Consider the following 21,614-nt stretch of genomic DNA (forward strand, 5'->3'; position numbering starts at 1 on the left):
GGGGGTGGCTGCTGTCTTTTACCCGGGGGGTTTCTGGGGTATCAGTGATAGGGGGGCTGGTCTCTCTCCCGGCCCCCCCATATAGTTCACCTGTGGATGGGGGACCCGGGGCAGCAGCAAAATCTCGACGAGGGTGGGATTCGAACCCACGCGTGCAGAGCACAATGGATTAGCAGTCCATCGCCTTAACCACTCGGCCACCTCGTCCCGCCGCACACGGCTCGCGCCTCCGCCCGCCCCGCGCCCGTAGGAACCAGCCGCCCGCGCCGCGCCCGTGAGGGCCGGGCCCACTGGGAACCTCCCGCCCGGCCCGCGCCCGTGAGGGTCCCGCCCCGTGGGAACCTCTCGCCGCGGGGGCCGGACGAAGGGCTGCGTAGTGTCCGGGCCGGTCGCACCGCGGAGCCGCCTCGCGCGGCCGCAAAAAAAAACCCCATGAAACCCCAAAATAATGCCCTCTCTGAGGCTCGAACTCAGGACCTTCAGATTATGAGACTGACGCGCTGCCTACTGCGCTAAGAGGGCGGTGCGACTGCGGCTTCACGTCGGGCCTCCAGTGCGCGAACCGGCGGCAGGCCCGGGACGGGCCCCGGGGCAGGGCGGGAAGGGGCTGCGGCGGCTGCGTCAGGCCGGCAGGGGGCGACACGGCCCCGCGGCGGGACGAGGTGGCCGAGTGGTTAAGGCGATGGACTGCTAATCCATTGTGCTCTGCACGCGTGGGTTCGAATCCCACCCTCGTCGGGATTTTGCTGCCGCGCGGAGAAGACTGGGCACTTTCGGGCTGGGCTCGGATTCCTGCGGCACACGGGGACTCGGCGGGAGGGGAAATGGTACCAGCAAGTGCCTGGTCTGTCTACCCTGGCATCTGCATCCTCCCCACGGTCAAAAGTCACTGGTGCCCTGCAGATTTTGGGAAAGGGATGGCAGGAAAAATTGACATAGTTTCTGAAGGGCCAGCCAAGGTCCTTATGTGCAGGGGCTGGAAGTCTCTTATCCAAGACTCATGGAAAAGAAAGCACTCAGAAATCCTTACAAGAGCCATTACTGCCAATAGTGGCTGTTGAGCAGCCAGGCCATAACCTTCCGAAAGGAGGGTGCAACAGGGAGCAAACTGGGACAAAGGAGGTCTAAAACCATGGATGGATACCCTGGATACTGTGGGGAGTGTGGGCACAGAAGGCATAGGTGGGTTTTTCCCATCAGAATTGTCGGTGGTTATGCCTGTTCGTTGTAACTGGAAAAAAAAAAACAACAAAGAAAGGGCAAAAAAGGCAAAGTGCAAATCTCATCCTGCATGTGGTGGGGGCCCAGAGGGGCAGAGGAAAGTGCCCTGGTCCCACACCACCCCAAGCCCCCACTGGCACCGGGATGCTGGGTGGCTCTGGGTGACCTACCTGGAAAGGGATCCAAACAGCTCCCTTCTCCCCACCCAGCGGGGATTCGCCCTCTCCTGTGGCTCATCCTGACCATTGGACAGGTCTGGGCACTCCTGAGAAGGTACCTGAGACACTGCCAGGTCCCTCCAGCCAGCCCTGCCAGGTGTAGGAGCCTGGAGAGTGGGCTGTGGGCAGGGCAGCCATGCCGAGGGGAACAGATCCTGCTGCTGCTTGTGAGGCTTGCAGGTGCCACAGGGCAGGGAGAGGAGTGGCTCCTGGGCGGGAGAGATGCCCTGGTCACTGCTGTGTCCAGCGGGGGACCCTGGGGACACTGAAATAAACTTTCAGTAAAAGTGTGCATCCAAATTGCTCTGAGTCAGCATCATCATTGTGAAGGGCAAACAGGGGCAGTGGGAAACCCCCAGCAGTGCCCCCAACTTGGGGCAGGGAGGTAAAACAGCCTCCCAGACCCAGGCACCGCTGGAAGTCAAATCCAGGATCTCCTGTTTAGTAGACAGGCATTTTGGCCAGCTGAACCATGGCGCCCACCGTCCCCACTGCCACGGGTGTCCCACGGCCAGAGACACAGGCCTTCCCAGCCCATCCCCATCCCGCTGCCACCTCAAAAATAGCATCACTCTGAGGACCAATGGGTTGGGACTCCAGGGACAGGGCACAGCCCCGTGTGACGCTCTGTGTGCCACGCTAAGCTCAAAGCCCCGGCCCTGCGGGTGTCCCTGAGGGGTAAAACTCGATGGCCGGGTCCCGTCGGGCTCCGCACCGGCCAGGCGGGAGCAGGGGGGTGATGCCCAAAAAGAAGGGCTCGTCCGGGATTTGAACCCGGGACCTCTCGCACCCTAAGCGAGAATCATACCCCTAGACCAACGAGCCGGGGCAAGCTGTCCTTCCCCCGCCCCGCCCTCGCCCGGCCCGGCCCGGCCGCTGCGCGGACGCCGCTGCCCGGGGACCCCGGCCCGGGGCCGCTCCCTGCGCACCGCCCGCGCCCGCAGCCCCGCCGGGACACAGCGGGGGCGGAGCGCTGCGCACATGCCCCGCACATCCCGCACGCTGCCCCGCACACCCGCACCCCGCACCGCTGCCCGCCACAGCGCGCCGCCGCCCGCATCGCGGCACGGCTGTCCCCCGAACGGGGCGCCCGGGCTGTGATGGCCGAGGGGTGAAGGCGTTGGACTCGAAATCCAATAGGGGTTCCCTGCGCAGGTTCGAATCCTGCTCACAGCGATGGGTTTTGCCCAACGCCCGGATACACACGCTGGGGCTCCCAGGAAGATCAGTGATGGGAGCGTCATGAACAGCCCGAGCACCCGCAGCCTCACCCTCGGGAGCACCTCAATGCCTCAGGCGCAGGGACTTTGTAACCCTGGGATTCTTCAGGTTTTGCAGACCTGGAAGAGGTGAGGAAAAAGATACTGAGGGCAGTGGCGTGGGGACGTGGAACATTTCCCCAGGATGCTGAGTGGATTCCCCCTCATCGCCCTGTGGTAGCATTCCTGGGGTAGCAGTGCATCCCGGCTCATAAGTCTGGGTGTGTGATTCTCGTTTAGAGTGCAAGAGGTCCTGGATTCAACTCCTGGATGAATCTGGCTATTTGGCACCCACTACTCTCCTCCTTCTGAGCTGCTCCCCCCAGCATCGATGTTCACATCAAGAGACACCCTGAGCCTTGTGGAGAAGGAAGAAAAAGGCCTCCTATGCGCTGCAGCATCCAGGCAGGGTAGAGAAAAAGCCATGAGATTTTTACACAGCCTTGGGATGCCAGGACGCAGCCCCAGGCCTTTCCTGGGGAGCTCTGGCAGCCCTGTATCCAGCAGGGAGGGGACTGAGAAGGAAAAGGGACATGAGAATGCTGAGGGTTGATCTGAGCTACACCTTTCTCCTCCAGCAACACCTTGCTGCCAGTCCTTTAGAGTCCATCCTTCCCACAGGGATGTACCCAGCCAGGAAGGGTCACCCTCAGCGCTGGGGATGGTGGGTGGCCAAAAGCAAGTGCTCATCTGGGAGTTGAACCCAGGACGTCCTGCACTCTCAGCGAGAATCATACCCCTAGACCAACGAGCCGGGGTGCAGCCCCTCTGCCCCCCACTCTGCACCTCCCAGACTTGTTGGGGGCTCAGGGGCAGCCAGGGCTCTGTGTGGCCTTGCACACTCTGGGAGCAGGGAGGTGCCTCTTGCTGTGGCCACGAGGTGCCAGATCCAGCATGTGCCACTTGCAGCGCCTCTTTCCTCCACAAAAAGCCCCTCGGCAGCCTTTGCAGCAGTTGGAATGGCCGGTGCTTTTTCTGCCGCCTTTCCGTGTGGGGCATCCCGCGAAGCCGATCTCCTGCGGGATGGCCTGTGAGCTGTGTTTGTCCTCGGTGGGAGGGAATGGCCGCGTCTGTGTCAGGGGCTGTCGGTGGCCTTTGGTGTCGGTGCACGGGGTGGTGCGGCACGTGGGATGTGGGCGGGGGAGAGGGGAGTGCAGTGAGCAGCGTGGGAAGTGTGAGCGGGTGGCGTGTGTGAGGTGTGGAAGGGCTGTAAAGCGTTGTATGGGTGCGTGTGTGCGTGGTGTCCCTGCGCAGGCAGGGCCCGTGTGGCAGCGTGTGCCTGGAGCGCCGTTTTGCCAGGAAGCACGGAAGTGTCCGGGGTGTCCCGGGCCAGAGGCGGGGTGCAGGGCAAGCTGTGCACCCCGGCTCGTTGGTCTAGGGGTATGATTCTCGCTTAGGGTGCGAGAGGTCCCGGGTTCAACTCCCGGACGAGCCCTTGTTTTGGGCACCCAGAGCCCTCCTGCCCGCCGGCTGGTCCTCCCAGCATAGGTGGTCACCCCAAGGTCACCGTGGGGAAGGGACACGGGGTGCCAGCACAGCGTGCAGCACCTGGGCAGGGAGGGAAATCTCTGCGGGCATTTCCTCGCTGCCTGCCTTGGGATGCCAGGAGGCAATCCCAGGTCAGACGCAGCCGCAGGCAGCCCAGGGATTTTTTGGAGGGATCTGGGTGTCTCTGGCGGCCCCGCATCCATCAGGGAGGGGTCTTGGAGAGACAAAAGGACATGGAGATGCTGGGGGTTGATCCCAGGGCCTCTTGCATGCAAAGCAAGCGCTCTCCCACTGAACTACACCACCACGTGCAAGAGCAAGCGGGGTTGGTGGTCGGGGCGAGGGGACTTGGCCAACCCCACTCTGCCCCCAGGGCTCCAAACCCGACTGTCACAGGCTGGACTCCACCCTCCCAGGCGCTGGTTTAGGGATATGCCCACCCAAATCACTGCCCATCCCTGCTCTGCAAGCACGACAGCTGCCCTCTCACCACCCAGGCCCTGGTCCCACTGCATCCCAAGGCACGTGGGTGCCCAAAACAAGGGCTCGTCCGGGAGTTGAACCCGGGACCTCTCGCACCCGAAGCGAGAATCATACCCCTAGACCAACGAGCCGGGTGGTGGGTGAGGGCAGGAAACCCTTTTTTCACTTTCAGTACTCACAGAATTGGCTGGGTTGAGATGGGACCTGAGGCATCTTAATTTTTCTTTGATGGATGGTCACAGTTGAGAGGTCGCCCTCGTTCTTCCCTGGCTGTGGAAGTGTCACCTGGGCATTTGTAGCAGGATGCTCTGCCTGGAAAGGGGGAAAACAACTCAGACAAAGCCCTATTTCCGGGCTAAATGAAGAAAAAAGGGTCACACTGCTTTTGGCGCTGAATAAAGCTGAAACCAGCATGACTCATCAATCTCAAATTTAAACATCTTGATAGTGAGATGTAGATATAGTAGATCTGGTAAAATACCTGGATAAAGGAACAAACAAGCAATATTACTGATAACTTTACTAAAGCTGTTGAGCTGGCACAGCTAGCCTGGACATATCTGACTCACAGGTCATCCTTTTATACTATAAAAACCCAGTCCCAAATTTTAATGGCAGGGTTTTCTGACAGATCCTTTCTTGAAGTGTATTTGTGGAGATTCTCCCCTGGAGTGGGGTCACTCCTCAAGGTCACTCCTTAAGGCTGAGCCAAGGAGATTTGTCCCCAGTCATTGGTCTGGGTGAGAAACATCAACCTCTACTTAATAATTGGTTTTGGTAGCTTTCATACATTTGCTTTAATATAATTGCTTCAATATTGCTTCATAGTGCACTATATTGTAATAATTGTTATAGGGCCTATATTGTGTAGCAAGTAATTCTGATTAAGATCTTTTTTGCCTAATCATCATAATAAACCATATATATTTATATATCTGCTTTATTTTTAATCCTGCATGATAAAGCTGTATAAAGCTTCTACTACACCTATATAATATTTTAGAGATAAACCACTGACAAAGTCTGGGGCTAAGATTGGATCCAGCCACACCCAGGCTCCTCCCTGAAAAGTTTAGAAAGCCAGGGGTTCCTCTCTGGACCTCATGATTCAGTGGGAGTTTCTAAACTTTATCTGAAGCTCCCAGCACAGCATGGCTATGGGTGCATCTACCTGGTTTTAAAATGGGGCCATGAGGAGCAGGGGGGTCAGCAAAACCCCCAGGTGTGGGGAGCTCAGGCAGGGGATGTAGCTCAGCGGGAGAGCGCTTGCTTCGCATGTAAGAGGCCCTGGGTTCAACCCCCAGCATCTCCACATTTTTTTCCCTCCTCAAACCCACCTCCTCCACAGACCAGTGATGATAAACTTGTATCTACCTCTGGAAAGGGTCCCCAAAGGAGGGGGATGCATCATAGAGAGCTTCCCCTTGCGGCTGCAGTGGCAGCATGGCTCCCCACTCAGCTGTCCCCAGCTGCCCTGACAGCTCCTTCCCCACCCAGGAGGGGACCAGCCCTGGCCATGGCTCTGCCCACAGGCACCGGGAAACATCTTGCTCGACGCAGTGATGGGACCATCCCAGCCCAGGGGCTGCCCAGCTGGGGAGGCTGCCTGTGCCCTCTTTGCCAGACAGTGCCACCCCATCCATGCCCTGACACCACAGAGGCCATGCCTGGCCACAGGTGCCCAAAAGGAGGGGTCATCCAGAAGCCGAGCCCAGAGACCACAAACGCCCCAGTGCCCAGCACAAGAGCACTGCCCTTTCTTGCTCCCCAGGATCAAAATCCCAAGGGAAAGGGCACCCCACCCCATCCATCGATAAAACCCATCGCTGTGAGCAGGATTCGAACCTGCGCAGGGATTCCCTATTGGATTTCAAGTCCAACGCCTTCACCACTCGGCCATCACAGCCACTTGTGAGGGGGGGCTGGGACACCCCACTTTGGCTTGGGCTATGCCATCCCCCACCCTGGTGTGGGGCTCTGCTCAGCCCTAGTACCCACACCTGGAGGGCTGGGAAAAGGGAACACACAGGGATATTTACTGACAGCTGGAAAAAATCCAGGTGCCTTGGCCACAAGACAGGCAGCATGGGGAAGCATCCTCCAGCAATGCCCACGGATACAGCAGCTCTCAGAGGGAAAAAGACATGGAGATGCTGGGGGTTGATCCCAGGGCCTCTTGCATGCAAAGCAAGTGCTCTCCCGCTGAGCTACATCCCCTGTGCAGGGCAGGGAGAGGGGCTGGCTGAGTCCCCTCACCCCTGGGGCACACACTGCCAGCCTTGGGGGTTCATCCTGCCCACCCAGTCAGGAAGGGGCACCCAGCCCTCTCTGCCAAGCCCTGGTTCTGCCACAGTCCCATGTGCCAGCCAGAGAAGGTGGGTGCCCAAAAGGTGGGCTCATCCAGGAGATGAATCCAGGACCTCTCGTGCCTTAAGTGAGAATCATGCCCCAGACCTGTGCCCCACAATTTTGGGAGTTGAGGAGGGTGGCTGATGTTGCCTTTTGCCCCTGGCACAGCATGGAACAGGTAAATCCATCTTATGGTGCCTAGGATATGGGGCTGGCATTTGGAGGTGTCCATGGTGCATAACTTCCCTAGATCCAGTGGCCAGAGGGGCAGGTGGACCATAGGGACAGCAGGGACTCCTGGGCACCATCCTGTCCTTGCACAGGGGGATGTAGCTCAGCGGGAGAGCGCTTGCTTTGCATGCAAGAGGCCCTGGGATCAACCCCCAGCATCTCCATGTCCTTTTGCCTCTCCAGACCCCTCCCTGATGCATGTGGGGATGCCAGAGCCTGGCAGCCCTCCCTGAAAAGCGCTGGTGCTGCCTGCAGTCATGGCTGGCCCAGGAGTGGGGGACAGCAGGGGTGCACAGTGGGTGCCCACACCCCATGCCACTACCCTGAGCTGCCCCACTCATCCTGCCCAGCCCCAAGCTGCAGTGACTGGAGGGGAACAAGGGGAAGACCCCAAAGGGCTCTGTACCTCCAGAGAAAAACAAGACAGGCTCTGCCCAAAGGGATGATTCCTCTGGGAATTGGATCCAGGTCTCCTCACACCTGAAGGTGGAAACGCCCTCCAAAACTGCACTGTTGGGCCCCTTGGCCCCACTGCCCTGGGCTTGGCGTGGGTCCCAGCTGGCCTATTGGTAAAAGGAAATACCCCCACCACTGACACCCGGGGTGCCTATCCCCGTGCTCCCCACGCTCTCGGCCGGGACGATTTCCCCTGGCCCCAGAGTCAGGGGTCCATGGCTCTCTGCCCTACGATGCTGCATTTTCCCCGGGGAAGGTAAGATGGGCGTGAACACCGCAGGGGTCAACACTCATCCCGGCAGGCAAAACCCATCGCTGTGAGCAGGATTCGAACCTGCGCAGGGAACCCCTATTGGATTTCGAGTCCAACGCCTTCACCCCTCGGCCATCACAGCCCGGGCGCCCCGTTCGGGGGACAGCCGTGCCGCGGTGCGGGCGGCGGCGCGCTGTGGCGGGCAGCGGTGCGGGGTGCGGGTGTGCGGAGCAGCGTGCGGGATGTGCGGGGCATGTGCGCAGCGCTCCGCCCCCGCTGTGTCCCGGCGGGGCTGCGGGCGCGGGCGGTGCGCAGGGAGCGGCCCCGGGCCGGGGTCCCCGGGCAGCGGCGTCCGCGCAGCGGCCGGGCCGGGCCGGGCGAGGGCGGGGCGGGGGAAGGACAGCTTGCCCCGGCTCGTTGGTCTAGGGGTATGATTCTCGCTTAGGGTGCGAGAGGTCCCGGGTTCAAATCCCGGACGAGCCCTTCTTTTTACACACCCACTGCTGACCGCGCCACACCTCACCTCACTGCAAACATCACCGGACATTCCCACTCGCCGCCTCCGCCCCGGCCTGCAGAGCAGCCGGCCCACACAGCCATGGGGCACAGCTACGCTCGGCCCCTGACACGGCCTCTGCGCCCAGAAAATCACCTCCCTGCTCTGCCCCACAGTTATTCCCCCTGTTCCAACCCCCTCACCAGCCCAGTGACACCTGAGGGACCCCCGGCGCCTGCAAAGACCTCAGCCCCCTTTCCCCAACTTGGGCGCCAGGGGAAGGCAGCAGAGACAGCCACTTCCTCGGAGTGAGGAGAACGCCAGGGCAGAGGCTGTGCCAGGGGGATGTAGCTCAGCGGGAGAGCGCTTGCTTTGCATGCAAGAGGCCCTGGGATCAACCCCCAGCATCTCCATGTCCTTTTGCCTCTCCAAGACCCCTCCCTGATGGATGCGGGGCCGCCAGAGACACCCAGATCCCTCCAAAAAATCCCTGGGCTGCCTGCGGCTGCGTCTGACCTGGGATTGCCTCCTGGCATCCCAAGGCAGACAGCGAGGAAATGCCCGCAGAGATTTCCCTCCCTGCCCAGGTGCTGCACGCTGTGCTGGCACCCAGTGTCCTTTCCCCATGGTGTCTCTTGAGGTGACCATTGTCTTTGGGTGACCATTGGTGCTGGTGGGAAGTGGCTAGAGAGGGAGATGAGACTGAGGCTGTCACCTCAGGACACTGTAGGGTGCCAGCTGGCACAGCTCTGCCAGGGCAAGGGGAGGGGGCAGCATGTCCTTGTAGGGCCTGGGGACCCCCAAACCCAGCTGGTGCTGCTTGCAGGATGTGTTGGGCTCCCTGTGCCAGGGGCTTGAGTCAGCACTGGCACTGGTTCTCCAGCAGCAAAAAGAGATGGGCTTTGCAGCTGGGGAATCCCAAACCTGAGGCAGCAGTGTGGGACATGGGGGAAGAGTGGTGGCAGAGGGTCAGGTATTTTCAAGAGCACTCAGTGCCAGCTTAGCCAGTGGGCACCATGGCTCAGCTGGTCAAAGCGCCTGTCTAGTAAACAGGAGATCCTGGGTTCGACTCCCAGTGGTGCCTCAGCCTGGGGGGCTATTTTTCCTCCCTGCCCCAAGTTGGGGGTCTTTGTCCTGCTCTGAGCACTGTCAGTCCCCAGTGCTCTGACCCCGGTGACTCTACTCTGGGGTTGAAATGTTCCCTTTTGCTTCCTCTCCCTTCACTCCTCACAGTGGAGAGATGGCCCAAACTGTTCCCAGAAACCAGGGAATTTGGGAAATAACAGATACATTAGATGCTGTCTGGACCCCCACCACCTTCCTTCCCTATTGCTTTGCACAACTGGTGCCAAATCATGTAGGAAAACCCTCTGGACACAGGTTGGGTGTGGGTGAGTAATGGAGATGCCTGGTGCATGCATTTTCATGGCAACAATAAATGCCACATTGCCTTTTGCCGCCCCATGAACACAGAAGGGAACAGGGAGAGAGGCAAATGAGTCACAAATGCTTGCTTGTCTCCCTGCCCTGTTGTGACAGGGGCTGCCAGGGCTCTGCCTGTGCAGCCTTGCTCACCAAGGGACACCCTGAAGAACCAGCTCCAGTTTTGCTATCTGTGAAAAAAAAAAAAAATCAAACAAAAAAAATTCTGCTAAAAAAAATGTACTGAAAAAGAGTACCACTACAAGGGACGAGGTGGCCGAGTGGTTAAGGCGATGGACTGCTAATCCATTGTGCTCTGCACGCGTGGGTTCGAATCCCACCCTCGTCGGGTCCCCAGGGACCCCTCTCCCAAATGAAATCTTTTGGCGGAGCCTGCCCAGTATCCTCCTGCTCTCCGTGTTTTGCTCTGCTGTGTCAAACACACATCACATCTGCCTCTGGACTGCTGCTCCCACGGGATGAACCTGCTCTTGGTGGCTCAGGGACTGGTGTGGCCCTTCTGTGCAATGCCCCACGGGAGCAGGGTGCTGTCACCGTCCCCTTCCCTGTACCCCAAGCTCACCCGCCAGCCTCTCTCCTGCCATCCCATTGCCTCTTCTCCAGAAGCACTGAACTGTAGGCAAGGAAGGTCAGCATTGGACATCCCTGGGCATCCCCAGAAATGCCGATGGGAGCCAAAAAGCTGTCCTGGACATCTCTGCCGTGTCCCAGAGGTGCTTGTTCTGAGGATGGCAGAGCTGCTGTGCAATGGCAGCTCCCTCCCTCCCTCCCTCCCTCCCTCCCTCCCTCCTGTTCCTGCAGGAGTGCTCACAGTGGAGATTCCTAGAGATAGGAGAGCGTGACCTATGGCAAGATGAAGAGGAAAGATGTGAAAATGCCTCTGAAATCTCAGTGGTCTTGCAGAGAGGGAAGCCTTGCATTTGGCAGTGCTTCCAGGCACCTGGGGAAAGGCATAGTGCCAGCCTTGCCAGTGCCTTCCCTTCTCCCCTCTACTCCTCTCCACTAATGAGGATGTGGCCAAGCAATGCCATAACTTCAAGGCAAGGTGAGGATGCTCAGGCTTGGCTGCCCATACCTTTTTGACCTTCCCTGTGGCTACATTTCCTTCCCATGCCTTGGGGAGATGTCCCTGGGGACCAGTGAGGAGCTGCTTCCCTCCATCAGCTTCTCCCGAGCCAGAAACCATGATCAGGCTGTGGGGAAACACTGGCCCCATCCCATTCCACTGCCATGAGATCCTGTGGTGCTGGGCCAGATCTGCCACCCCAGACAAGGGGGATGTCCCTGCCTGGACAGCCAGGCACCCTGCAAGGGATCTGTGGGAGATTTCCTGGGAAAAATGCGTGGGTTTAGGCCCAGCCCTGGAGAGAGACCAACCTGCAGCTGGAGATGGTGAAATGGGCCAGGGTGGTAGGTTCAGGGGTGTGGCAGTGCATGGTAGGGGGATTGCTGTCACGGGATGGGACCTGGGACTTGCAGAGCACAGGCAGCCAGGAGAGGAGCCCCACGGATTCCCTCGGAACACCATTCAACCCTGCCCTGGCACTCACATGTCCCTGTCCTGGTGAGCGGTGACGAGTCCTCCAGAAGGGAATGTGCCAGCATCGCTGGTGCTGTGGGGTATCAGCCCACCCAGGGACCCAGCAATTACAGGGATGCCATGGCACTGTGGAACTGGATCATCTGCAGCCCCAGGACAGCGCCTGGCAGCTGGAGCCTGGCTCTCCACAGTGGCACCGGCTGGGCTCCGCTCCCTGGGCTGGGCTGCACACGGTGGCCCTGGAGCACCCTGAGTCTGCCCCGACAAGGACACAGGCAGCCAGGATGCTCTGTGCCTGGGTCTGGCTGCATCAGGATTCTGCCTCCTGGCACTGGGGTGTCCCACTCATCCATCAGCCATCTGGGAGTGGTCCCTGACTGTCCTGCTGCCGGGAGGCAAGCCCTGGGTGAGTGCCCTGCATGCAGACTTTCCTTGGAGATAGGATGCTGTAGGTCTGTTGCTGCTCCAAGATGTGCCCTTGCCTTTGGCTTTTAGGAGAAATTTTAGGACAGGGACAAGCTCCTGCCCTCCAGCCAGTCCAGACACATCCAGCCCTTGGGTTGTTGGAAATCAAAATGCAAAGTGGGGAAATTGGAGCTGCAAAGTGCTGCTGGGGCTGGTGACAGGAAGGGAGACACATGGGTTATTGATCCTGGGCCATGTTTTTGTGTCCTTACCTGCAGGAAGAGGCAGGGCTGAAGTGGCCACACATCCTGGATCCGTGCAGAAGTTAAGAAAGTGGGACTGACATGTTTGGTTTGGTGAAATTTTCTCAGGTTTGAGGTTCCTCCAGAAAAAGTTACATCTCAAGCAGAAAGTGCTCATTCCCTGAAATGAATAGGGATTGGAAAATTCAGTCTTTGTTTATCTCCCGAATTTCTGCCCTTTCCCCTTTGGTTTTCCTTTTTAAAAATTCATTCATTACACAAACCTGATTATTTTAATATCCTGACGTGCCTTTTGTTTCCCCTGCTGTCTTTTCCAGGAAAAGGACTTGTTTCAGTCCACAGATCTGCTCACATTTGACAACACTCCCCCCTTGAGTGCCCCGTTGCATTTATCCCAAGCATCAATGCATCCATGGATGTTATTCTGGGACGTGATGGTCCAATGTGAGCAGAACCTCAAGTACTTTAACTGGATTTCAAAACTGAAACACACAGTGAGGTTGCAGTTCAGAAGATCCCACCCTGTGCCTGAAAGCCTGGAAGGGAGTCACCCAAGAAGGGCTGTTTTCCTGAGATCATGGGAGTGCACAGAGAAACAAAAAAACCCACAAAAAAGCCCCAAACAAACAAACCCAAAACTACCACCACCACCAACAAACAGAGAGATGGAAACTGATTAGCGAATGGAAAGAGAAGCTGGCTGGTAGAAGAAGGGTTTAATTCTCAGGCTGTGGGTCCAAGGTGCACTTGTGGCATCAATTTATTATTCAAGAGTGGTGCAAAAAGCAGCACTTAGTAAAGCTTAAACTAAAACCTCATCTTTTCCTGCTCTCCAAGTCACCATTTAGGGGATTATGAATGATGAACCCACAGCCTCCTGCCTTACTCCAGAAGCTGCCAGGCTGCTTCTCCCTGAAGCCTGTGTCCTCTGCTGCACCTTACAAAACCTTCATTTTCCCCCTTCCAGAATGATGTTAAAAAATAGCTGGGTTTGACCCCAGAACCTTGGAAAAGCTTTTTTGCCCTGACAGGCAGGGCAGGGAGGAGTCACTAGGGACCATTCAGTGTAATCCACTGTAGCCAAGTCATCCCAAGAACTCAAATGACCCCCCAAAACCCCACAAGGCACGTCTTTAACAGGACGCTGGCAGCCCCACACACGCATAGTATGTGTGTCCCGGTACTGCCAGGGTTTATTCCAGGGCAGGAGATATATGTGCCATCAGCTGGGCTCTGCTGGGGTGAAATGAATAGCCTTTTTCAAACTTTCCTTGCCCCTAGAGCTCATCATGGCTCATCATGGTGCTGCTTGGGACCACATCAGCAATTCCCTCTCCCCACTGTGTGGGTGATTCACGTTTAAGTGCAGGTTGGGATGTTTGGGATGTTTAGTAGCTAACAGGCTTCCAGCAGAGCAATCCGGTGTCACACCACAGCCTGTAATTACTGTAATTAACCCTGTCTTGACGATGTCACTCCATCACGAGGAAAGACACCTGTGACCTTCTGGCTCACTGCTACTACCCTATCCAAAGAGCGGGATGGAAGGGTTTTGGAAATCAGCTCCATTCAGAAAATCAGCCACTTTAGATGTGTGTCACCTGTGGGGGTGGACTTCAGAGCCCATGATCACTTTGCTTTTAAAATCTGAGGTGCCTTCCAAGCAGGACTCATACCCCAGGTGTGAGGAATAACAACAACAACAACAACAACAACAAAAAAAAAAAAAGGAAAATCCTCTAAGTGCATCCAAACCCATAACAAATTGCTCATGCTGGGCTAGGTCTGGTCCCTGTGTCCACATCGCTCATAGCCAGCACCCTCACCCCTGCAGCCCCTCACCTTTCCTGCCACCCATGAGACTCCTGGCACCAGATTTAACTACAAATGGATGTTCCTTACATTCAGTTTACATCCCTGGTCTCACCTCAGGTGCACCGGGGAGCTGAATTGGTTGTGCTGAGAGGAAGGTGGGGATGTGTCTGCCCTAAATTCTGCTGAAACACTCTCCTACCTGGTGGCATAAAGACCTAAAATGTCCCTTGGCCTTAGGAAGGAAGGTAATTAATGCCTGTAGCCCAAATCATTTCAATCTTACTCAGTATTACATGGAAACAAAACATGAGAGATGAAAGAGGGAACTGTTTAATCAGTCGGGGGAGCTTTCCAGGAGAAAACTGCTGGTTGTTGGGGAGTTTCAGGCGGAAGGCACGCACCCGCTCCCCCAGGGGGCTGGGCCACCCTATAAAACTGTAGGGACAGTGCCTGGCCCCACGACCTGCTCCAGCTGCCACTGCTGCTGCCTCCAACTGGGTAAGTCGAGACAGACTCCATCCCCTTCCCCACGCCTCCCTCCTCCTTTCCAGCCACAGAGGACATCAGGGAAGGGTGTACCTCTGTCCTAATACGAGAAGTGCAAGGGGTTCCAGGATGCAGGGCTTACAGGGTCTGCAACCACATAATCAGTTGCATTCTTCATTATTTTCCTTGCTGAAGGAGAAAAACCAATTAAAACAGGACATGCCTGGGTTGCATGGATTGATGTACCCCTATTTATGGAAGGGCATCAGAGGTCCCTTATATTTTGGGATGGGATGGCTCAGCTCACGTTGTGCTGATTTAAGTGGGTGTTGCTTCAACCACAGGCATCTGCCAAAGGCTCCCCGTCAGCCTGGAGCAGGAGTGGGTCTGCTCTCTACTCCCAGCACCTGGTGCCTCCAGCTTTCCCAGACCAACCTGCAGCTGAAGAAAATTCCCCTCACTCTCCCGAGTGGGGCGAGGGAGGGGGGAAACCTTCCTTTGCTGGTCCTAAACCATCCAGACTCACCCTCTAGCTTGCTCTCCCATGCTTCTTATTATGGGAGGTGCTGCATGAAGGCTCAGCAGGGACAGACACACCTCTGCCTTGCCTTTACATCCCGACTCTGGCTTTCAGGTGCACATCCTCGCTGAGCCATGTCCTGCTACGACCTGTGCCTGCCCTCCTCCTGCGGTCCCCGGCCCCTGGCCACCAGCTGCAACCAGCCCTGCTTCCGCCGCTGCAGGGACTCCACCACCTTCATCCAGCCACCCACGGTCGTGGTCACGCTGCCCGGGCCCATCCTCAGCTCCTTCCCGCAGAACACCACGGTGGGCTCCACGGCGTCGGCGGCAGTCGGGAGCTACCTGCGCTGCTGCGGCATCCCCGTGGGCTCCCGGGGGCTGGGCAAGGCGGGACTGCTGTGCTTGGGCACTGGGCTGTAGGGTGTCCCTGGCCAGGGCTCTTCCTCCTGCCTGTGCCAGCAGCGTGGTCGGGAAGGACAAGCGAAGCACAGGACCAAGACTGGGGAAGAGGACTAAGGAGATGCCCCTGGGTTTCCCAGCAGTTCCCCCAGGAGGACGGGAGCCATGTGAGCTCGTCACTCCAGACCATGCCTCTGTACACCTTTCTCTCACTAACTCTTTATATTTCCATGTTCTACATGGCATTTGCTGCTGGCTGGGCAATAAATGCTTCTAGCAGACTGTAGATGGCAGATGATAGTCATGGGGTGGTGGGGCGAGGGGACACCTTGTAGGGACCAGCTTGTCCCAAAGTGGGGTTTATCCATTTCTTTATTGAGCGCTGGAAATGCACTTGTACTCTGAACTGGTTCACTCTCCTTCTCATTAAAGACTTGCTACATCATAGCCTGAGTCTTCTGGTGTTCCTTGTTCATGAGTCTGGAGGGGTGACCTCCTCTGGAGGCACTTTGTTGCTGCTGGGGAGGTCTGGTTTTTGTATGACACGGGGGTTTCTGCTGCCCAGCTCTTCCCTGTGCTGACAGAAGTGTGTGGTTTGCTGGGGCCAGCCCAAAGGCAACTTTCTCATCCTGGAAACCTCTCCTGCTGCCCCACAGCAAGCACCTGCTCAGGGAGGAATTCCCGCCGGAGCAGACTTTATTGCTTGTTCCCTCAAGGAGCTGGGAACACAAAGGTTTGACATTCCAAAATGGCATTTACCCTGCAATTTGCAGCGATTTTTGGAGGGGGGCTGAGCTAAGGAGGGTGGACCCAGAGTCAGGGAAGAAAGGTAGAAGTGGGATTCTTGGGAGATGGGGTCCTTTGGATGGGCATCCTATGCCTAGCTCACCCAGTGTTTAACGGGTGACAGTGAAGAGCAAAAAAGAAGAGCCAGTAGTTGTTTTATGGACAGGGGACACAGGAGTCTCTGGAAGATGTCACTAATTGAGTAAAGCCTCTTTTTAAGATGCCATGGATCATCAGGCAGAACCTTTTCAGCTGATGGAAGGAGGAATACAAGTATTTGCATAAAGCTTGTGAGTGTTTATAATGAGGGATTATGCCAAGCTTGAAAGCCTATTGGTCATCAAAAGTCTTTGACCAAGCTCAACTGGTTTTATTGCCCAGGAGACCTTTGCAGAGGTGCTCCTAATTTGGAGAAAATTTACATGGCAATTGCTCAGCAGCCAGTGCACCAGAAGAAGGGAGGTGTCCTTCTTCCAAGGACTGCTCAGAATTTTTATCCCAGCTCTGGAAATTGTCTGCAGAGATAGGATGCAAAATTTTGAATAAAAAATGACAAAAAACTTTGGAATTCCAGCAAAATTTTTGTTGGGAAGCTGTAGGTCTCTGGGCCTTGTGCAGCTGCCTTCCTCAAGCCTGCTCCACAGAACAGTCCAGGAGGGAGCAGGTGGAAAGAATAATGACATTTTTTTGTAGCTTTGCACTGAATGACTCCACTGGTGAGGTTATACAGATTTTAATTTGCTTTTTTTCTGAAAGTCCAGTGTCTCCAAAAATCTACACGGGTCCTTGGTTTGGCTTGAAAATTGTGATGCCTTAGTGCAGACAGTCAGGGAAATGAGGACCTTGGTGCCTTTCAGGACTCCCTGTCCTGAGGGACTGGGGACTCTGTCTCCCATAGGAGCCTTGACTCCAGCTGGGAGCCATGCCTCCTTGGCTGCCAGCTCAAGAGCAGTCCTGAATTCACATTTCGCCCACAAGCCAGCCCTTGCCCCGGGCAGGACCCCCCAGACCTGCTGATCAGGCCCTAAATACAGGTTTCTGTAGAGGCAGCACAGCCAAAGTCTCCAGTGAGAAACAGGGAGCTACATAACAAGACTGGGATGAAAAAAAAAAGCTCAGCAGGTGGAAGCACATGGAGGGAAAGAGCTGGGTCCTGGGATTTGGTCCCAGTATTGCCTACTTATAGCTTTCAAAAGCAGCAGAAGCATTTCTGAGAAGAGCCTGATAGCCCTGATGCTACCCTCTGGCCATGCCTGTTGAGGTTCGTGTCTCCTGCCCGCCTCCCATCTTCCCTCAGCTGCTTCACGACCTTGGAGGAAAACTTCTCCCTGTGGTCACTCAGTATCCTCAGGCTCCTGAAGGATGGGTACCTTCCCACCCCGGGGATGGATGAGGTGGGAAGGAGAGGGGAAGTCATGGTTTGAGGAGAAACAAGCACAGAGAGCTGTGATGGAAAAGGCGAGGTTGCTGTGAACAGCGAGTGGGACCATTTGGGATGGAGACTTTGTCTGGGGAGGGTTAGGTTTGATTAGGAAAATGTTCTTCCCCCAGAGGGTGGTCAGGCACTGCCCAGGCTCCCCAGGGAATGGTTACAGCCCCAAGGCTGCCAGAGCTCCAGAAGCATTTGGATAACGCTCTCAGGGACAGGGTGGGATTGGTGGGGTGTCCTGTGCAGAGCCAGGAGTCGGACTTTGATGATCCTTACAGGTCCCTTCCAATTCAGGATATTCTATGATTCTATGGAAGCCCCAGGCAGCATGGTGCTGGTGATAGGGCTGGAAGGATTGGTGGGTCAACAGGGTACATCACTCTTCAGCTTTTCTGCACATCCAGGTGAGAAGACAAAAATTGTGGTGTGCCACAGCAGTGGGAGAGGATGAAGAGACAGATCCACCACCTGTGACTTTACTGGGTTGCAGAAGGTGTATCCCAGACCAGCACTGGGGCACTGGGCTGAGGGCAACGCTGGGAGGGTGAGCTGCATCAACAGGCAGCATCCTTCATCCTCCTCCCTGGGACAAGGACTGCTGGCCAGAGCACTTTGGGACACACTTGGAGCCACCAGGTGAGAGACAGAGCCCCTGGACCTGCAGGCAAGGCAGGCAGAGAGACAGGACTTGTGCGGCCAGTCCCTGGATGTGTTCAAGGCCAGGATGGATGGAGCTTGCAGCAACCTTCCAGATTGAGGAAGGGGAGAGAAAGTGGTTGCATGGCCAGGATAAGAGGGAGGAGAGGACACCACTGAGGATATCCCACCCCAGCCACTCACGGATCGAGCACCGGGCAGGGGCTCAGGGTGCCCCCCCTGCCACGCTTGGGGAGCCAGACAGGCAGTGGCTCTGCCAAGGGCTCCGGTTCTTCCCCGGGGCTGGAGATCCCATAAAACAGGAAAATAACAGGCTGCCCACATGTGTGAGTCATGGGGGAAGAAGCAGGCAAATCAAAAGGCACTGGCAAGCCAGTCTGGCCCTCCTGGTGCTCCCTGTGGGAATGGGGCTTACAAGAGTTGCATCCCGCAGCCCTGTTGGCTCCACCACCACTGTGTCACCCTGAGCCCACATCATCAGCAGACATCGCTCCTGGCTGTCCTACACCCTCCTCTGCTCCAAGCTTTTGCTGTGGAGGGCAGCCCTGAGGGAGAGACTGGGATGAGTGCAATGAAAGCGGAGCCCAGATCCCAACGGTTTGCAGGGTTCTGGGTGGGAATCTGAGTTTTAAACACAATAATTGTTTGATTAAACATTCCAGGGCTGTTAATTCACGTTTGCTGAGAGGTGTCTGCACACTTCCCAAAGAGGAGTAGGGTGATGTGGTTACTGCTGTGTGGGGTAGCTGCTGTCAGCGCTGCTTACATGGGGTTGAAGGAGCTGGGTGTCTCTGGGGGGTTATGAGACCTGGAAATCATGGGGTGCCGTGTTTCCCTTGCCTGCTCCCCTCCACCCCTCTGTGATATGAAGGGCTGCGGCTGCACCATCATCCCAGTTCCCCTCAGTCAGCTCAGGGGGTTTGGATGGAGGGGATCTCTGCTCTGGTACAGCCATGTGTTACAATTAGCATTAGAGGCTCGCTGCTGTCTCCAAATCACCTCTTTGCACTGTTGTCCCTGTGTGAAGGGGGGTCCCCACCAGCTGGGGCTCCTGCAGCAGATCATCTTGCCACCCCAGCACAGCTACAGGCAGCCCTACTCTGAGGACCTGTGTCCTGAAAAATTCCTCATGTCCTGTGCTGGAGCTGTGCCCTCATGGCACCCATAGGAGCCCCAGCACTAGCACCCTGCTGACCCTCATGGGGGCTGGGAAAAAAGAATTTGCTGGTAACCCAGCACTCACAGCTCCTGTCCCTTGTCTCAAAGCCACACTGGGATCTATGGGGCTGTGACATGGATTGGAACAGGGCTGTTCCCACATCTTGGCTTGGCAAATTCCTGCAGGCAGGATGGAGCCTCAAGGGGTGGCTGCAAAGTGCCACTGGAGCAGGGGGATGTAGCTCAGCGGAAGAGCGCTTGCTTTGCATGCAAGAGGCCCTGGGATCAACCCCCAGCATCTCCATGTCCTTTTGCCTCCCCAGACCCCTCCCTGATGGATGCAGGGCTGCCAGAGTCCCCTCAAAAAGCCCTGGGGTTTCCTCCTGGCATGGATGGCCTGGAAATTCCTCCTCAAGGCTGTGGGTGTGCTGGGAAAACCACAGCCTCAGCTGTACCCCGAAATCAAAACCGTGGGGCTGGGGAGGCAAAAGGGGTACAGCGCTCCAGATTGTTGGTGTAGGGATAGATGTCTCCCTTTTGGGTGTGGGAGATCCTGAGTTCAACTCCTGGATAAACCCTCCTTTGGATACAACCCCTCCTTTTTGGGGGCAAATCCTCCTTTGGGTAAAGCTCCGGCTTTGGAGACAACCCTTTCTTTTGGGACAGCTCGTCCTTTGGGGACTGCGCCCCTGCTGCTCTCTGCAGACCAAGTGCGGGACAATCAGCCCTTGCATTCCCCAGCTCCTTGCAAACAGCATCCTGTGGGCTGGCCGTAGTGCCTCTAATTCAGCTAACATTATTTGTGGCAAATAAAGACGACCCCTGCAGTGCCAAGAGGTTGTGCCCTCCCAAAACCTCTTCAGCGGCAGGGGATGTAGCTCAGTGGGAGAGCGCTTGCTTCGCATGTAAGAGGCCCTGGGTTCAATCCCCAGCATCTCCAGTAGTTTTGTGATTTTTCCCCACTTCCTCCACGAGGCGGCGATGATAAACTCCTTTTACATCAGGCCTTCCTAAAAGGAGATTCCCTGCACCATGGCTGTGCCGCCCACACGCGGCCGCGATGGCAGCACGGACCCCACACTACTGTCCCCCACTGCCCCGACAGCCCCTTCCCCACCCAGGAGGGGACCAATCCCGACCATGGCTGGGCCATGTCGGACCCCCGTGTCCTCTGTGCCACCCGTGCCCTCTGCACAAGGCAGCGTCCCCCCACGCGTGCCCAGAATCCAGCGACGAGTGCCCAAAAAGAAGGGCTCGTCCGGGAGTTGAACCCGGGACCTCTCGCACCCTAAGCGAGAATCATACCCCTAGACCAACGAGCCGGGGTGCACATGATGTTTCGCACCCCCCCCTCTGTCCCGGGACATCCCGGACGCTTTCCCGTTTCCCGAGGAAACGCGGCGCGGCCCGGCCCGGGGCGCGGCTGTCCCCCCGCCATGGGACTCGGGGCTGTGATGGCCGAGGGGTGAAGGCGTTGGACTCGAAATCCAATAGGGGTTCCCTGCGCAGGTTCGGCAGGTTCGAATCCTGCTCACAGCGATGGGTTTTACCCAACGCCCGGATACACATGCTGGGGGTGCTGGGGTGTCCTCGCTGCGGGTCCCGGGCAAAAGGACATGGAGATGCTGGGGGTTGATCCCAGGGCCTCTTGCATGCAAAGCAAGCGCTCTCCCGCTGAGCTACATCCCCTGTGCAGGGAAGGGACCCTGGGATGCCCTTGCTGGGGTGGATATTCCTTGGTTCGGGGTCCCTTCCCAGACTCACCATCTTGAGCTGCTCCTGTGTTCCTGTGCTGTAATTAAATTGCTTTAAGGATCCAGACATCAGAGACTTTGCCAGGGGAAACCTGTGGTCGAGCCAGTGAGGCAACCACGTGGCGACTGGATGGGAGCGGAGTGTGCAAGGAGCCATGTGGGGTCCTCGTTGGATCGCTGGAGCCACCCACTGAGGCATGCCAGGGCTCTGTGTGGCCTTGCACACTCTGGGAGCAGGGAAGTGCCTCTTGCTGTAGCCACGAGGTGCCAGATCCAGCATGTGCCACTTGCAGCGCCTCTTTCCTCCACAAAAAGCCCCTCAGCAGCCTTTGCAGCAGGTGGAATGGCCGGTGCTTTTTCTGCCGCCTTTCGGTGTGGGGCATCCCGCGAAGCCGATCTCCTGCGGGATGGCCTGTGAGCTGTGTTTGTCCTCGGTGGGAGGGAATGGCCGCGTCTGTGTCAGGGGCTGTCGGTGGCCTTTGGTGTCGGTGCACGGGGTGGTG

At 57.1% G+C, this 21,614-nt stretch overlaps 1 protein-coding gene, 1 long non-coding RNA gene and 22 other non-coding genes across 25 annotated transcripts; 13 read left to right on the plus strand and 11 right to left on the minus strand.

Moving 5' to 3' along the window:
* Window positions 1-125: 125 nt before the first annotated feature.
* On the minus strand, window positions 126-207 carry TRNAS-GCU (transfer RNA serine (anticodon GCU)). Its single transcript has one exon. It is a non-coding gene; the product is annotated as a tRNA-Ser (tRNA).
* Window positions 208-449: 242 nt separating this feature from the next.
* On the minus strand, window positions 450-522 carry TRNAM-CAU (transfer RNA methionine (anticodon CAU)). The gene has a single exon. It is a non-coding gene; the product is annotated as a tRNA-Met (tRNA).
* Window positions 523-656: 134 nt separating this feature from the next.
* Window positions 657-738, plus strand: TRNAS-GCU (transfer RNA serine (anticodon GCU)). The gene has a single exon. It is a non-coding gene; the product is annotated as a tRNA-Ser (tRNA).
* Window positions 739-2,192: 1,454 nt separating this feature from the next.
* Window positions 2,193-2,264, minus strand: TRNAP-AGG (transfer RNA proline (anticodon AGG)). The gene has a single exon. It is a non-coding gene; the product is annotated as a tRNA-Pro (tRNA).
* A 269-nt stretch (window positions 2,265-2,533) lies between these two features.
* Window positions 2,534-2,615, plus strand: TRNAS-CGA (transfer RNA serine (anticodon CGA)). Its single transcript has one exon. It is a non-coding gene; the product is annotated as a tRNA-Ser (tRNA).
* Window positions 2,537-21,344, minus strand: LOC138113305 (uncharacterized). Of its 2 annotated transcripts, none has more exons than XR_011152094.1 (4): window positions 21,122-21,344; window positions 12,115-12,265; window positions 4,849-4,981; window positions 2,537-2,779 (listed from the first exon to the last, which is right to left on the minus strand). It is a non-coding gene; the product is annotated as an uncharacterized lncRNA (long non-coding RNA). The 2 variants fall into 2 exon arrangements; XR_011152093.1 differs by lacking the exon at window positions 21,122-21,344 and adding an exon at window positions 14,500-14,610.
* Window positions 4,062-4,133, plus strand: TRNAP-AGG (transfer RNA proline (anticodon AGG)). Its single transcript has one exon. It is a non-coding gene; the product is annotated as a tRNA-Pro (tRNA).
* Window positions 4,421-4,492, minus strand: TRNAA-UGC (transfer RNA alanine (anticodon UGC)). The gene has a single exon. It is a non-coding gene; the product is annotated as a tRNA-Ala (tRNA).
* TRNAP-CGG (transfer RNA proline (anticodon CGG)) lies at window positions 4,729-4,800 on the minus strand. The gene has a single exon. It is a non-coding gene; the product is annotated as a tRNA-Pro (tRNA).
* On the plus strand, window positions 5,910-5,981 carry TRNAA-CGC (transfer RNA alanine (anticodon CGC)). Its single transcript has one exon. It is a non-coding gene; the product is annotated as a tRNA-Ala (tRNA).
* On the minus strand, window positions 6,494-6,575 carry TRNAS-UGA (transfer RNA serine (anticodon UGA)). The gene has a single exon. It is a non-coding gene; the product is annotated as a tRNA-Ser (tRNA).
* Window positions 6,815-6,886, minus strand: TRNAA-UGC (transfer RNA alanine (anticodon UGC)). Its single transcript has one exon. It is a non-coding gene; the product is annotated as a tRNA-Ala (tRNA).
* Window positions 7,342-7,413, plus strand: TRNAA-UGC (transfer RNA alanine (anticodon UGC)). Its single transcript has one exon. It is a non-coding gene; the product is annotated as a tRNA-Ala (tRNA).
* On the minus strand, window positions 8,019-8,100 carry TRNAS-CGA (transfer RNA serine (anticodon CGA)). The gene has a single exon. It is a non-coding gene; the product is annotated as a tRNA-Ser (tRNA).
* TRNAP-AGG (transfer RNA proline (anticodon AGG)) lies at window positions 8,370-8,441 on the plus strand. The gene has a single exon. It is a non-coding gene; the product is annotated as a tRNA-Pro (tRNA).
* On the plus strand, window positions 8,796-8,867 carry TRNAA-UGC (transfer RNA alanine (anticodon UGC)). The gene has a single exon. It is a non-coding gene; the product is annotated as a tRNA-Ala (tRNA).
* Window positions 9,465-9,538, plus strand: TRNAT-AGU (transfer RNA threonine (anticodon AGU)). The gene has a single exon. It is a non-coding gene; the product is annotated as a tRNA-Thr (tRNA).
* TRNAS-GCU (transfer RNA serine (anticodon GCU)) lies at window positions 10,144-10,225 on the plus strand. Its single transcript has one exon. It is a non-coding gene; the product is annotated as a tRNA-Ser (tRNA).
* Window positions 14,052-15,761, plus strand: LOC138113304 (beta-keratin-related protein-like). Its single transcript, XM_069021466.1, has 2 exons — window positions 14,052-14,418; window positions 15,041-15,761. The coding sequence occupies exon 2, from the start codon at window positions 15,061-15,063 to the stop codon at window positions 15,346-15,348; it is 288 nt and encodes a 95-aa protein (XP_068877567.1). The 5' UTR covers window positions 14,052-14,418; window positions 15,041-15,060; the 3' UTR covers window positions 15,349-15,761.
* On the plus strand, window positions 19,590-19,661 carry TRNAA-UGC (transfer RNA alanine (anticodon UGC)). The gene has a single exon. It is a non-coding gene; the product is annotated as a tRNA-Ala (tRNA).
* Window positions 20,226-20,297, plus strand: TRNAA-CGC (transfer RNA alanine (anticodon CGC)). Its single transcript has one exon. It is a non-coding gene; the product is annotated as a tRNA-Ala (tRNA).
* On the minus strand, window positions 20,608-20,679 carry TRNAP-AGG (transfer RNA proline (anticodon AGG)). The gene has a single exon. It is a non-coding gene; the product is annotated as a tRNA-Pro (tRNA).
* On the plus strand, window positions 20,806-20,896 carry TRNAS-CGA (transfer RNA serine (anticodon CGA)). The gene has a single exon. It is a non-coding gene; the product is annotated as a tRNA-Ser (tRNA).
* On the minus strand, window positions 20,975-21,046 carry TRNAA-UGC (transfer RNA alanine (anticodon UGC)). The gene has a single exon. It is a non-coding gene; the product is annotated as a tRNA-Ala (tRNA).
* Window positions 21,345-21,614: the final 270 nt, after the last annotated feature.

This window comes from Aphelocoma coerulescens, chromosome 7 (assembly GCF_041296385.1).
Source record: "Aphelocoma coerulescens isolate FSJ_1873_10779 chromosome 7, UR_Acoe_1.0, whole genome shotgun sequence".
Taxonomy (NCBI): domain Eukaryota; kingdom Metazoa; phylum Chordata; class Aves; order Passeriformes; family Corvidae; genus Aphelocoma; species Aphelocoma coerulescens.

Bases quoted from the DNA above. Each gene is read 5' to 3' on its own strand.
- LOC138113304 (XM_069021466.1), top strand. From the start codon at position 15,061: ATGTCCTGCTACGACCTGTGCCTGCCCTCCTCCTGCGGTCCCCGGCCC.